At 38.5% G+C, this 12,491-nt stretch overlaps 1 protein-coding gene across 4 annotated transcripts in view; it reads right to left on the bottom strand.

Moving 5' to 3' along the window:
- Positions 1-11,856, bottom strand: part of ABCB11 (ATP binding cassette subfamily B member 11) — a 91,102-nt gene extending 79,246 nt beyond the window's left edge. For 2 of the 4 annotated variants that reach the window (XM_045033206.1, XM_045033205.1), the window contains exons 1-2: positions 11,748-11,856; positions 54-75 (exon numbers count right to left, since the gene is read on the bottom strand). Coding sequence is in view for 1 of the 4 variants with exons in the window: in NM_001287551.1 (NP_001274480.1) it covers positions 54-75; positions 1,598-1,673 (98 nt within the window). In the remaining 3 variants the exon portion in view is untranslated. 4 annotated transcript variants of the gene reach the window in all.
- Positions 11,857-12,491: the final 635 nt, after the last annotated feature.

Here is a 12,491-nt window from a genome sequence, read left to right on the forward strand (position 1 = left end):
ATATTAGGGAGTTAATCTAGAAAAGATGATGCATTGTTGAAACAGTCACTTACCTTGAATTCTTATCATTGTTATCTGTCAGGATAAAAACAATGCACAAAGCAGTTAATAATAATGACACAATGAAACACAGTCATTAATAATTTTTCTCTGGGGAAACATTCCCATAAATTAATTTCATTCATGGAACATTGCAAAATGACTATTTGCTTTTTTTTTCTTTCTTTCTTTCTTTTTTTTAAATTCTCTCTCTCTGTGTCTCTCATATTACACAAGATACCCTTTCAGGTTCAGGACTACTGGCTTGACTACATTTTTAGATATTTCTACAAGGTATGAGATATTGGTATTTTCTGAGCATCAACTGGAGACCAACATTTTTTAAGTTTATTTGTTTATTTTGAGAGAGAGACTATGTGTGAGCATGCACAATTCGGGGAGGGACAGAGAGAGAGGGAGAGAGAGAGAATTCCATGCAGGCTCCACATTGTCAACATGGAGCCTGACATGGGGCTTGATTTCATGAACTGTGAGACCACGACCTGAGCTGAGATCAAGAGTCAGACCCTTAACCCTGAGACCAACCCTCAGACCACTGAGCCATGCTAGCAGCCCGAGACCAACATTTTTAAATTGGCTGAAGAAAATCTAATTTTTTTGAACTACCAAGTAAAATGGATATTTATTGTTTGGTTCCTTGGAAACATCAGAATTTATCTATTTAAAATTAAGACTACAAATTAACTAGACAATAAGATGATGTTGACACTCCCATGCCAGTAGAAACCACAGGATTGAGCTGGATATAATTTTCCTCAGCTTAGGTCAGAGCAGATGGAGGGTAGGAAGTGAAAGTGGGGGTGCAGGGTCATGGGTGTAGGGAAGCAAAGGGAAAGGAGTTCAGGGTGCTAAGGTCAACTACCACCATGGGACAGCACATCCTGATTCCTTGACATTTTAATTAATGTAAGTAAGAGTAAAGAGGCATTATAGTATAGATAGAGATCAACATCTTGGGTCTGGGAATCAGATAGAACTAGATTAGAACGATGGTTCCATCAATTATCAGTCATGTGATCTTTGCCAAGTTTAAAAAAATTTATTCAAGTCTAATTTTCTTCTTCTGCAAGATGTAAAATTATAGAATTCGTTTAAAAAAAAATAATAAATGCTTGGAACCACCTGCGCTCACTAGATGTTAGGTGCTAGTGCTACAGGTCCTCTTTCCCATTGTCTCATTCTAACCAGCACTGTCTTAGTATAGTTTCTCACTAAATTATTACTACTATAATCAATTATAATAGCTGAATAAAGGCAATAATAATAACCAATGCTGGAACCCTACTCTACTAAAAAAGAGATATTTGTAGAGGAGATACTTTCATTTACCCACACTTTGTGCATTTTTACTTAGCACTTTCAGACATTCCATAACACGGATTCTGGAGAGAACTACCGATTTGTGGGTAAGAAATGCATCCCGTAATGGTTCTACATATTGTTGATTTTTCTCTGCCCCTTGAAACTTCACTAGCTTGTCTACTTTTGTTCTAACCTCTTTTTATATAAGAGACAGTAAGAGAAAAGGGCCACTTACATAATCTGTCTGACTCAAAACCATAATTCTCTTCTCCAAATTTCTTCACACTGCGAAGAATTACTGAGTCAGACATGGTAATTGCAATCTGCAGCCAATAGCCCTATAAAACAAAATAATCATTGCAATTATTTTTTTCTCTTCTTAAACAAAATAGCCAAATGAAAGAACAATTTGGTACAAGAAATAACCTTCACTAACAATCTAAATCTTCACTAAAAATCATATTTTTAATTGGTTAATAACTCCATGAAAGAGCCTAATTATTAGGAAAGATAAAGCCAAACCATTGATTATGGCTTTCTCTATCTGATGAATGGATAGTTGCTTTTTATTTATTTGTTCTTTCTGCTCATTTTTCCTCCCTCTCTCCCTCCCTCCCTTTTCTTCCTTCTTTCTTTCTTTCTTTCTTTCTTTCTTTCTTTCTTTCTTTCATGAGTAAAAATAAAAACCACTGGCACTACACAACCAACAGGTGACATTCTTGGGTCACTGTACTGAACCAACTACACCTAAATACTGGTGGGTAGCCTTCAGTGCTTCTTTGTAAATGCAACTCCTAGATCGAGGATATGATGAGTCTGGCATGGACCAGAGGAACAGCTACCCACTCATTTTACAAAACAAGTGTAAACTTGACATCAAAACAAACAAGAATGATATAAGAAAAATAGAATTATAATTGATTTTGAAAATAGATTTAAAATTGTTAAATATGTTAAGTATAATTCAGCAGTTCATGAAAAAAATATAATGAACAATGTTGATTCCAGGAATGCAATGATTGTTCAATGTGAAAAAACTTAATCATTTTGATAGATGCAGAAAAAGTATTCAACAAAAATCAATATCCATTACTGATTTGTAAAATACTATAAAACTAGAGAAATCATTATCTGCAACTCCAATGAATAGATTTTGGGTAATGATTGGCAATGAACACTAAACCCTTTAAATGAGATACTGGCAAAGATTAACAGTGCAAAGTATTGTGAAGATGTAGAGGGAAGACATTATGTTGATTCATTATCTCTCCTTAAGCTCCTCTTGGCTCTCACAACTTCTTGTACTTTCCTTGTTTTTGAAGACCTTGACAGTTTTGAGGAGTATTGAACCGTTATTTTGCAGGCTGTCTCCTAAAGTGGGACTTATCTGATATTTTTCTCAGGATTAGATATGGGTTGTGTATTTTAGGGAGGAAAACCACAGAGGTAAAGTACCCTTCTCATGACATCATATCAAAGGTACTATCAGTGTAATGGTACCTATCAACGTGATTTTAAAAAATAAACTTTAAAGATAAATTCAACATTAAGAAATAGAGTGAGAAATATTATTTAATTAAATAGTTTATGAGGTCAGTAAAGATAAAAAAAACTACATGAAGCAGATTCAAAATTCTTTTATTCAACAACAAAATTTGCTCAGTATTTTCAGAATATATTCTCAATGCAGAGAATGCAATGTTCTCTGGTTATATCATTTTTGAAATTTTAACAAAAATTTGTTTTTCAGAAAGCAAAGAAATTCTTTGATAATGAGAAAATAAATCTTTACAATATTTATAATACTGAGTCTCCTAATTTTAAAATAAGACTTTAAAAAATCAGTCTTCAATTATTTTTTTCCTGGCTTAGCTCTTCATTTAAAAAGGTTTCTTGGGGCGCCTGGGTGGCGCAGTCAGTTAAGCATCCGACTTCAGCCAGGTCACGATCTCGAGGTCCATGAGTTCGAGCCCCGTGTCAGGCTCTGGGCTGATGGCTCAGAGCCTGGAGCCCATTTCCGATTCTGTGTCTCCCTCTCTCTCTGCCCCTCACCCATTCATGCTCTGTCTCTCTCTGTCCCAAAAATAAATAAACGTTGAAAAAAAAATAAAATAAAAAAGGTTTCTTTCCACTGGTGTGCAAATATTTGACAGCATTTAGACCCCAGTGGTGTAGTGTCTTGCCTGTGAACTTCAGAGTCTCACTGATCCTGTGGTCTCACTCTATGTTGTTGAAAACATTTTTTAACCTCTCTCCAGGCTCTGAATTCTCCATCATTCAAGTCAGTGATGGTGATGGTGATAAGATGTACCTTGCGGGACCAGTATGAAAATGATATGAAACTGAGTCTGTACATCAGCTGGTCCAAAGGGAGAAGACAGCTAAAGTTCCTTTTGGCCTTCAAGCCTAGAGACTCTCTCCCTTGCCCTACTTCCCACCCTCCCTCTGGGGTCACTTGTAGTAAGGCACCCTCTATTAAGGAAGAGAATGCTGGTCAACCAACCTACTCTTTTCATTTCCCGTCTCTGTTCCTCCACCAATTCCGTGCATTTGTTTTCATATTAGGTTTGTTTGCATTTTGCTTCTTTCTGAATGCAATGATTTTTGTGATCTCTAATTTACTATTAAAGAGTAATGTTTTCAAACACAAAAATTCACACATAGCATGGATTTCCTCCCTGTAGCAGAAGACCACTGAGAACACAACTGTAGTTGAACAATCTGAATTTATTATTCATTGCAGTGAGGGAGAACACATGGTAGGGACCACAGGGTGTCTCAGTAAGAGGGTTTTAGGATGAACCTATCATAGGAAGTGGGCTTCAATTAGGTGATTTGGGAGAGGATTCAAGAAAGTAGGCATCTGCTCTAGATTGAATGTTGTCAGAAAGCCAGAGCAATTTCATGATTGGGTAAAGAAATAGTCACTTATATAGCAAGAGACAGGGATGTTTGGTATTTTTGCACAATGACTTTATTTTTGCCTGTGCATGAGCAAAATTATAGACTGGTCTTGCTTTGTTTCATTTTTATCCTGGTTTCAGAGTGACTTTGTCTGAGATTGGTGGTATGGTTAATTTTATGTATCAATTTGAGGGGCCTAAGGGATGCCAGATAGCTGGCAAAGCATTATTTTTGGATATGTCATTGGTGGTGTTTCCAGAAGAGATTAGCATTTGAATCTGTAGATTACTCTCACCAGTGCAGATGGACATTATTCATTCAATCCTTTGAAGTCCTGAATAAATCAAAGAGGCAGAGAAACCGAGGGCAGAGAAACTAAATAGACGTTTTTCTAAAAAAGACATACAAATGGTCAACAGGTACATGAAAAGATACTCAACATCACTCATCATCAGGGAAATGCAAATCAAAACCATAATGACATAGCACCTCACATCTGTTAGAATGGCTATCACAAGAAGACAAGAAAGAACAAGTGTCGGTGGTGATTTGGAGAAAAGGGAACCCATGTGCACTGTAGAGAGGAATGCAAACTGGTTTAGCCACTATGGAAATCAGTATGGAGGTTCCTTAAGAAATTAAAAATAACGACTATCGAATGATCCAGAAATCCCGTTTCTGAGTATATACACAAAGGAATTTAAAATAGGATATTGAAGCGATATCCATATTCTTGTGTTTATTGCAGCATTATTCACAATAGCCAAGATATAGAAATAACCTAAATGCCCATCAATGGAGAAATGGGAAAAAAAAGATGTAGTATATACATATATATATGTATACACACACATACACAGCATATTAAAAAACTATGTATATATACATGTACATACAATGGAATATTATTTAACCATATGAAAGAAGGGAATTCTATCATTTGTGACAACATGGATGGACCTTGAGGGCATTATGTTCAATGAGATAAGCCAGACAGAGAAACACAAATATTGTATGACATTGCCTATATGTGGAATTTAAAAAAGCTAAACACGTAGAAATAAAGAGTAGAATGGTGGTTACTAGAGGCTGAGAGGTGGAGGAATTGGGAAGATGTTTAAGGGTACAAGCTTGCAGCTGGAAGATGAGAAAGTTCTGGAGATCTAATGCACAACATAGTGATTATAGTTAACAATACTATATTGTATATTTTGGAATTGTTAAGAGGCTGTATCTTAAGTGCTCTCACCATAAAAAAGAAATGATAATTATGTGACATGATGGAGGTGTTCACTAAAGCTATGGTGGTAATCATATAGACGTATACAAATGTATCAAAGCAACCAGTTGTACACCTTCAACTTATGCAATGTTGTATGTCAAACACACCTGAGTAAAAAATTAATCGATATTTTTGAAGGCCAGTAAAGGAAGAATTAGCTCGTTTACTTTAGCTGGAACATCCATCTTTTCCTGTCCTTGCATACTAGAGCTACTGCTTCTTGGGTCTTTGGTTGGTTTGCTCAATCAGAAATGGAAGCTAGTTGCCTTATTTCTGCCCAGTTCAGGAGTGGCAGTGATGACTTTTGAAGGCCATTGTGTTGAAACAGTTTATTACTTGCATACACTCACAAAGAGAATGGCATTTTTATAATGCTAAGTTTGGGAAAGTGCAATGAGATACCAAAATTACTAGAATGAGTAAACAAAAGCCTTGCTTGTGATATTTTCCAGGAAAGGCACTGTTTCCACAATGAGATGTTAGATGAATTGTCTCGTATCATTATAAATGTAGAATGAAACCCTGGTATCATTAGACCATGTTTTTTCCTACTGGTTAGTTCCCTTTTTATTAGATAAGATCCTGGGAGGCATAGCAGATAATGGAGAATATCTTGGCCAGTTTCTGGAACCCTAGCAACACAGTGGGAATCTAGTTTTCAGTGATAAACAAGTTTGTTTCACAGGGTCACGAGAATGTGTCTTCCTCCTCACCTGGTACATTCCATGATTTAAGAAGACTATGGTGTTTTGTCACATTATTTCTCCCCACTAATATAAGCAGATGTAATATTATCTAATTCTATTCCCTCAGCTGTTACCTACAACACCTAAATTAGAAATTTGGTCTTGAGCTTCCTGAAGCATGTGAAGGGTTCTTGGGTATAATATGATGCAGGAAGTTTTAATTAAGGTATCTTAACTTACAATAACAAAATTTTACTTTAACACAAAAGAACTCAGAATTAAAAATAAGGTACCATGCATGCTATTTCATTTTTACTCTGTATTTTCATAAAGTAAATTACTTTAATCTCCAAAAAAATCTCTTTGGAAACATTTTGAGAATTTTCAAGTCCTCCAGAAATATGGTCTTCCAATAAACTTAGAAAATCTAGGAATTAAAAGTTGGAAATCAAGATTTCTAAGCACTGCCTGGCAGACCTTGATTACCTAATTGTGAAAATCCCAAGATTTTTAATTGTCCATGCCAACACCACTGTCCCTCTCTGCTAAATGGCATGTGGTCTATGTGCAGACAATCTGTGCTTCTGTATAACTATCCAAGGTTGAAGTTTTCTTTTCTTTGATAAAATGTATAATCTTATCAACACAGAGGACAGTCTCCTGACCTTTATTGGTAGATACATCACAGATATTTGTATGTTAGAACACTAGCAATGGGGCACCTGGGTGGCTCAGTCGGGTGTCCGACTTTAGCTCAGGTCATGATCTCATGACTCGTGTGTTCAAGCCCTACATCAGGCTCTGTGCTGACAGCGCAGAGCCTGAAGCCTGCTTTGGATTCTGTGTCTCTCTCCTTCTCTGTCCCCCCTCCCCTGCCACTTGTGCTCTGTCTCTCTCTCTCTCAAAAATAAATAAAAACATTTTAAAAAATTAAAAACAAAAAAAGGAAAAAAAAGAACACTAGCAACAATATTCTGGAAGACACTGTTGGGGAGGAGAGAGAGGAGACAGAGACCAACTCCTGAATGAATTCCCTGAGAGAACCTAGCACATCGACAGACCTCAGAAAGAGGGATAAGTAAGCAGTGCCATGGGGGGCTTGAGGTTGTCAAAACTGGAGGAGATAGAGTTCTATAGCCATGTCAGGAACAAATTAAAAAATCCAAAGAGTACAAAGTGTCAGTGCCCACCATGGGCCATTACACCAAGGTTGCTAAGTGTGACTTCAAGACACCAGTATGACTATTGATGCTGCAGGAGAACTGAATAAGAAGAGAAAGAAGGAAAGAAGGAAAGAAGGAAAGAAGGAAAGAAAGAAAGAAAGAAAGAAAGAAAGAAAGAAAGAAAGAGAAAGAAAGAGAAGGAAAGAAAGAAAGAAAGAAAGAAAGAAAGAAAGAAAGAGAAAGAAAGAAAGAAAGAAAGAAAGAAAGAAAGAAAGAAAGAAAGAAAGAAAAAGAAAGAAAGAAGGAAAGAAAGAAAGAGAAAGAAAGAAAGAGAAAGAGAGAAAGAAAGAAAGAGAAAGAAAGAAAGAAAGAAAGAGAAAGAAAGAGAAGGAAAGAAAGAAAGAAAGAAAGAAAGAAAGAAAGAAAGAAAGAAAGAGAAAGAAAGAAAGAAAGAAAGAAAGAAAGAAAGAAAGAAAAAGAAAGAAAGAAGGAAAGAAAGAAAGAGAAAGAAAGAAAGAGAAAGAGAGAAAGAAAGAAAGAGAAAGAAAGAAAGAAAGAAAGAGAAAGAAAGAGAAGGAAAGAAAGAAAGAAAGAAAGAAAGAGAAAGAAAGAAAGAAAGAGAAAGAAAGAAAAAGAAGGAAAGAAAGAAAGAGAAAGAAAGAGAAAGAGAGAAAGAAAGAAAGAGAAAGAAAGAAAGAAAGAAAGAAAGAAAGAAAGAAAGAAAGAAAGAAAGAAAGAAAGAAAGAAAGAAAAAGAAACGAAACGAAACAGGTCAGGGATGAGAATAGTTCTCCCAGAAGCTGGAATCCTTCCTGCCTGAAGATACAACTACAATAGGGACATTAGGCCCACTGCCTGTTTTTATAAATAAAGCTTTATTGGAACACAATAATGCCCATTAGTTTCCATTTTATCTTTGATTGCTCTTGTGCTACAATGGCAGAAGTGAGTAGCTGTGACAGAGACTATACACACATCTCCCCCACCTCCCAACCACCATCAGTGCCTAAAACATTTACTTTCTAGCCTTCTAGAAAACATGTTTGCTGACTCCTGTATTATGAGGCCAGTTCAGGACAGCCTGATGCCTGGGGAGAAATAATGAAGGACCTGATTTACCCACCTAAAAATCATATGCAGCACCAGACCTCCAACCTGCCCTGTTCTCATAAAACTTATAGTGGGGCAGGGAAGACAGGTGCCACATAAAAAATTACAAGCATGGGAGAGAAGAGGAAGCATGGGTGTCTCCTACACCATCAGGCAGAGGCCCTGCCCTTGTCCAGAGAGCTGAGGTGGGGTGCGGGGTATGAATTCAGCACATTTTTAGTATGGGACATAGGAGATGAAGACAAGTTAGCCAAGGAAACAAGAGAGAGAAAAGCATTCTAGCGGGGAAGAGCACATGAAAAGGCCCAGACCCAGGAGACAGCACATAGGTTCAAGGTGGAAGAATGTCCAGCCAGTGTGAGGAAAGGTGGATGGATGTCTCTGAAGGATGTGGCTGGTGGATTCCTCCGGGCCTCATCTTTAACATTGAGGATGTGGGACCTTACCCCAATGGCAGTGGAACAAATATACACTTTTAGGCAAGATAGAGATATGATCATACTTATTCTTTTTGAAAAGGCCGACACTCTGATAAGGCTTGGAACTTGAGAGCCCACACCCAGAGGGACTAGGAAATCTGTTTGGGATGAGCAGAAATTCCTCCAGGCCAAGAAGTGGGTGCCTTCATTTACCAGGGCAAGAACCACACAGTTCATCTCACTCCTGGGCAGATAGGCCTCAGGTGACCAAAAGAAATAGGCTTGTGGTGCCACACAGCCAAGCCACTGGTGCCCAGGCTCTTGTCACGTTAGGAGACGACTTCTCTACTCTACCAGTGTTCTAGCTTCCAATTGTCTCTGGGGAGATTTGTTCTGCTTTCCATTTCATTTTCTCCCAAATACTATTTTTTTTTTATTTTTTTTTCAACGTTTTTATTTATTTTTGGGACAGAGAGAGACAGAGCATGAACGGGGGAGGGGCAGAGAGAGAGGGAGACACAGAATCGAAACAGGCTCCAGGCTCCGAGCCATCAGCCCAGAGCCTGTCGCGGGGCTGGAACTCACGGACCGCGAGATCGTGACCTGGCTGAAGTCGGACGCTTAACCGACTGCGCCACCCAGGCACCCCACCCAAATACTATTTTTGAAGCATGTTGATCTAGACTGAATTCAGAAGGAAGAGGCTGAGGTTTTTCCGCATCCAGGCCAACACAGTGAGGAGGATCTAAATGCCCTAACAGCCATTGAGGAGCTGGAGGGATAGCGAGGGGTACAAGGCCAGGATCAGGAGTGGCCTACACCCCACCCCACGTCACATTGTGAATATTCTCCTTGGTTTTTTCTTTTGCCAGGACTTCCCTTGTGTAAAAGCTTTCAAAGTCGCCAGCACCACACACTGCCCTTCCCTGAGCTGCCTGGAGAGAAAAGCAGAATTTCTCTTGCTCCTCTTGACTCTGGAAGTCACTTCCTTGGCCACCAATTCAGATTTCTTAAAGCCCTTAAAATATCCATCACTGCTGACATGTTGCAATGCAGGTAGAGCACTTTTGTTGTTATCAAACCCAGCAAACCTTGGGTTTTCTCCCAAGGATCATTAAAAGGAGGAAAGAAATAGAGGATCCTGGGTGGCTCAGTCGGTTAAGTGTCTGACTTTGGCTCAGGTCATGATCTAATGTTTTGTGAGTTTGAGCCCCACCTTGGGCTCTGGGCTGATAGCTCAGAGCCTGGAGCCTGCTTCAGATTCTGTGTCTCCCTCTGTCTCTGCCCCTGCCTTACTCATTCTCTCTCTCCTCTCTCAAAAATAAATAAACATTAAAAAAAGGAGGAGAGAAATATTAATTTATGCTAAGGAGCAAGACAAATAGAAAACCACTGCTTGGCAGATAAGCAGGTTGTGGCACAATGGTGTGTGTCAACAATGTGGAAGATATCTCCAGAGACGGGATAAAAATGAGGCCCCTTTAGCCCCAAGGGCCACAGCTGATGCACATGGGAAAGAAATTAAATGGAGGACTAAAGAATTGCTCTAGAAGAAGAGAGAGTTTAATTTCAAAGTTACTCCGAGTCTGTCTTGGTTTCTATGTGCATAGTTCTCCCATCTGCACAAAGCAACACACAACTCTAACACTTGATTCTTGCAATAGAACTCAGGCATTTTGTTTTGTTTTGTTTTGTTTTTAGTAATTTCAGTGTCTTTTAAAACCGTGGACTGGGCAATTTTTTTTTTTCCTACACTACTTCATAATCTATTTCAAGCATTCATCAGTAAATATTTGTCACCATTACTCTTAGTAGGAAGACACACAAATTATTCAAGGGGCTTACAATCAAGTGGGGGAAAGGGCATGTGAACGGTAACTCCCAGGTAGGGAAATGCAGCCTCCAGAGATAATTACAGAGTGTTACAGGGCACAGGAGGAGGGTAGCCAAGTCTGGAGTGGTGGGGTAGGGGTGTGGGGGTGAGGCGGGGGTTGTGGCTGCACACAGAAAGAAACTTTATTAAACAAGAGCCTATAAATAAGCTAATACTTTAAAAACTTAGCAATAACCACTATTAGAGTTTTTTGTACAGTCATTATAATTTGTCTCTAATATATCTAGTTAACTATTCTTCCCTCAAAACACTTGGAATTACCACACCTTATTCCCAGTCTTCAACATGAATAATATTTGATTGATGTGTTCAAATCACCTACAACATGTGAGTTCTACTGGCTAGAGAAACCTAAAAATGGAAATTAGTTTCTAGAAATCAATGTTTCCCCCTCTAGCCATACATCCAGAGCTCATATTTTTTAGTATCTAAATTATTGAAAACTGGGAGAATGAGGGATATAAGCATGGTGTTGGAGAAAAGATGAAGTTGGCATAGTTCTGTATTAAAACAGCACCAGCTTTCCAGATGGGATTTGTGGTTATCAGTGCAAACAGAATTGCACTTTCATAAACCCAAGACAAAAAATCTCACTAGCATTTTTACTTTGGGCACATTATTCAATCCATTCATCCATTTGCACCACACACACACACACTCTCTCTCTCTCTCTCAAAACAATTGATGCATAAAGTAACATTGCTATAAATGAGGGAGCAACCAAGAGTCACCCATATTGTATAATATATTATTAAATTACTAATATATTCTGCAAGTTCTTATCCAAGCATTATGGTACTGTTTATTGCATGACAAGAGGATAGCCTTTAGTGAATCAGAAACACAATACCCCACAAAGTAAAACTTGAAGGAAATGGACTTGCAGAACATGGTCCTCAAATGCTGTAAAGAATAGAAGTCACTTACCTGTGAGCGAGGACTTGAGGAAGCCAGAAAAACAACAGACTACCGTGGAGAGTCAAAGGTTTTACAACCTTTTCCAACTTCAGTTTTCATCATTGCTAAACACTGAACAGAATTCAAGCTTTTTCTAAAACATTATCTATTTGCTGACGGGTCAATGCCCTGAAGGCCAGTCTAAGCACAGTTCAGTGACATCTGAGGAAAGGTTGAATACACTCAAAACAATAACCCCAAACACACAGTGGGCTTAGGAAGCCAGCTGAGGGCTTCAACAGGCTTTGGAAGGTGTGGATTCCCTTGAAAGGAGGCGCAAGACACTGGTACCCCGTCCCCCCACACCCTGCAAGAGCGTTGTGATTCTGGCTACATCATTTCTTCTCATAAGCCCTTGGTCTTAAGAAATTACTTTAAAACATAACCAGACCAAAACCAAACAAAAAACAAAAAAAACCAAAAAACAAAAAAAACAACTTTAAACTTTTCCCCTCAATTTGAAAGATTACTCTTGGAAAGTCCTTACGTTGCAGGCCCCTGATATTCCTGACCCAGCCCCAGAATTGCGTGGAGATAGATGACTTGAAAGAACACGTGAAATAGCCTTTTTGCTCAAAACTCTGAGGGCTCACATGACCCTTGCACCCTGGCCTCAACAGTCAACAACCTCAGGCTCTACCCACCAGATAAATGATTTTTTTTAAAGGTTTAAACTAACAGAAATCCAAGTCAAATAAACATATGTGGCTTCTC

The sequence above is a fragment of the Felis catus genome, chromosome C1 (genome assembly GCF_018350175.1).
Source record: "Felis catus isolate Fca126 chromosome C1, F.catus_Fca126_mat1.0, whole genome shotgun sequence".
NCBI classification, from domain to species: Eukaryota; Metazoa; Chordata; class Mammalia; order Carnivora; family Felidae; genus Felis; species Felis catus.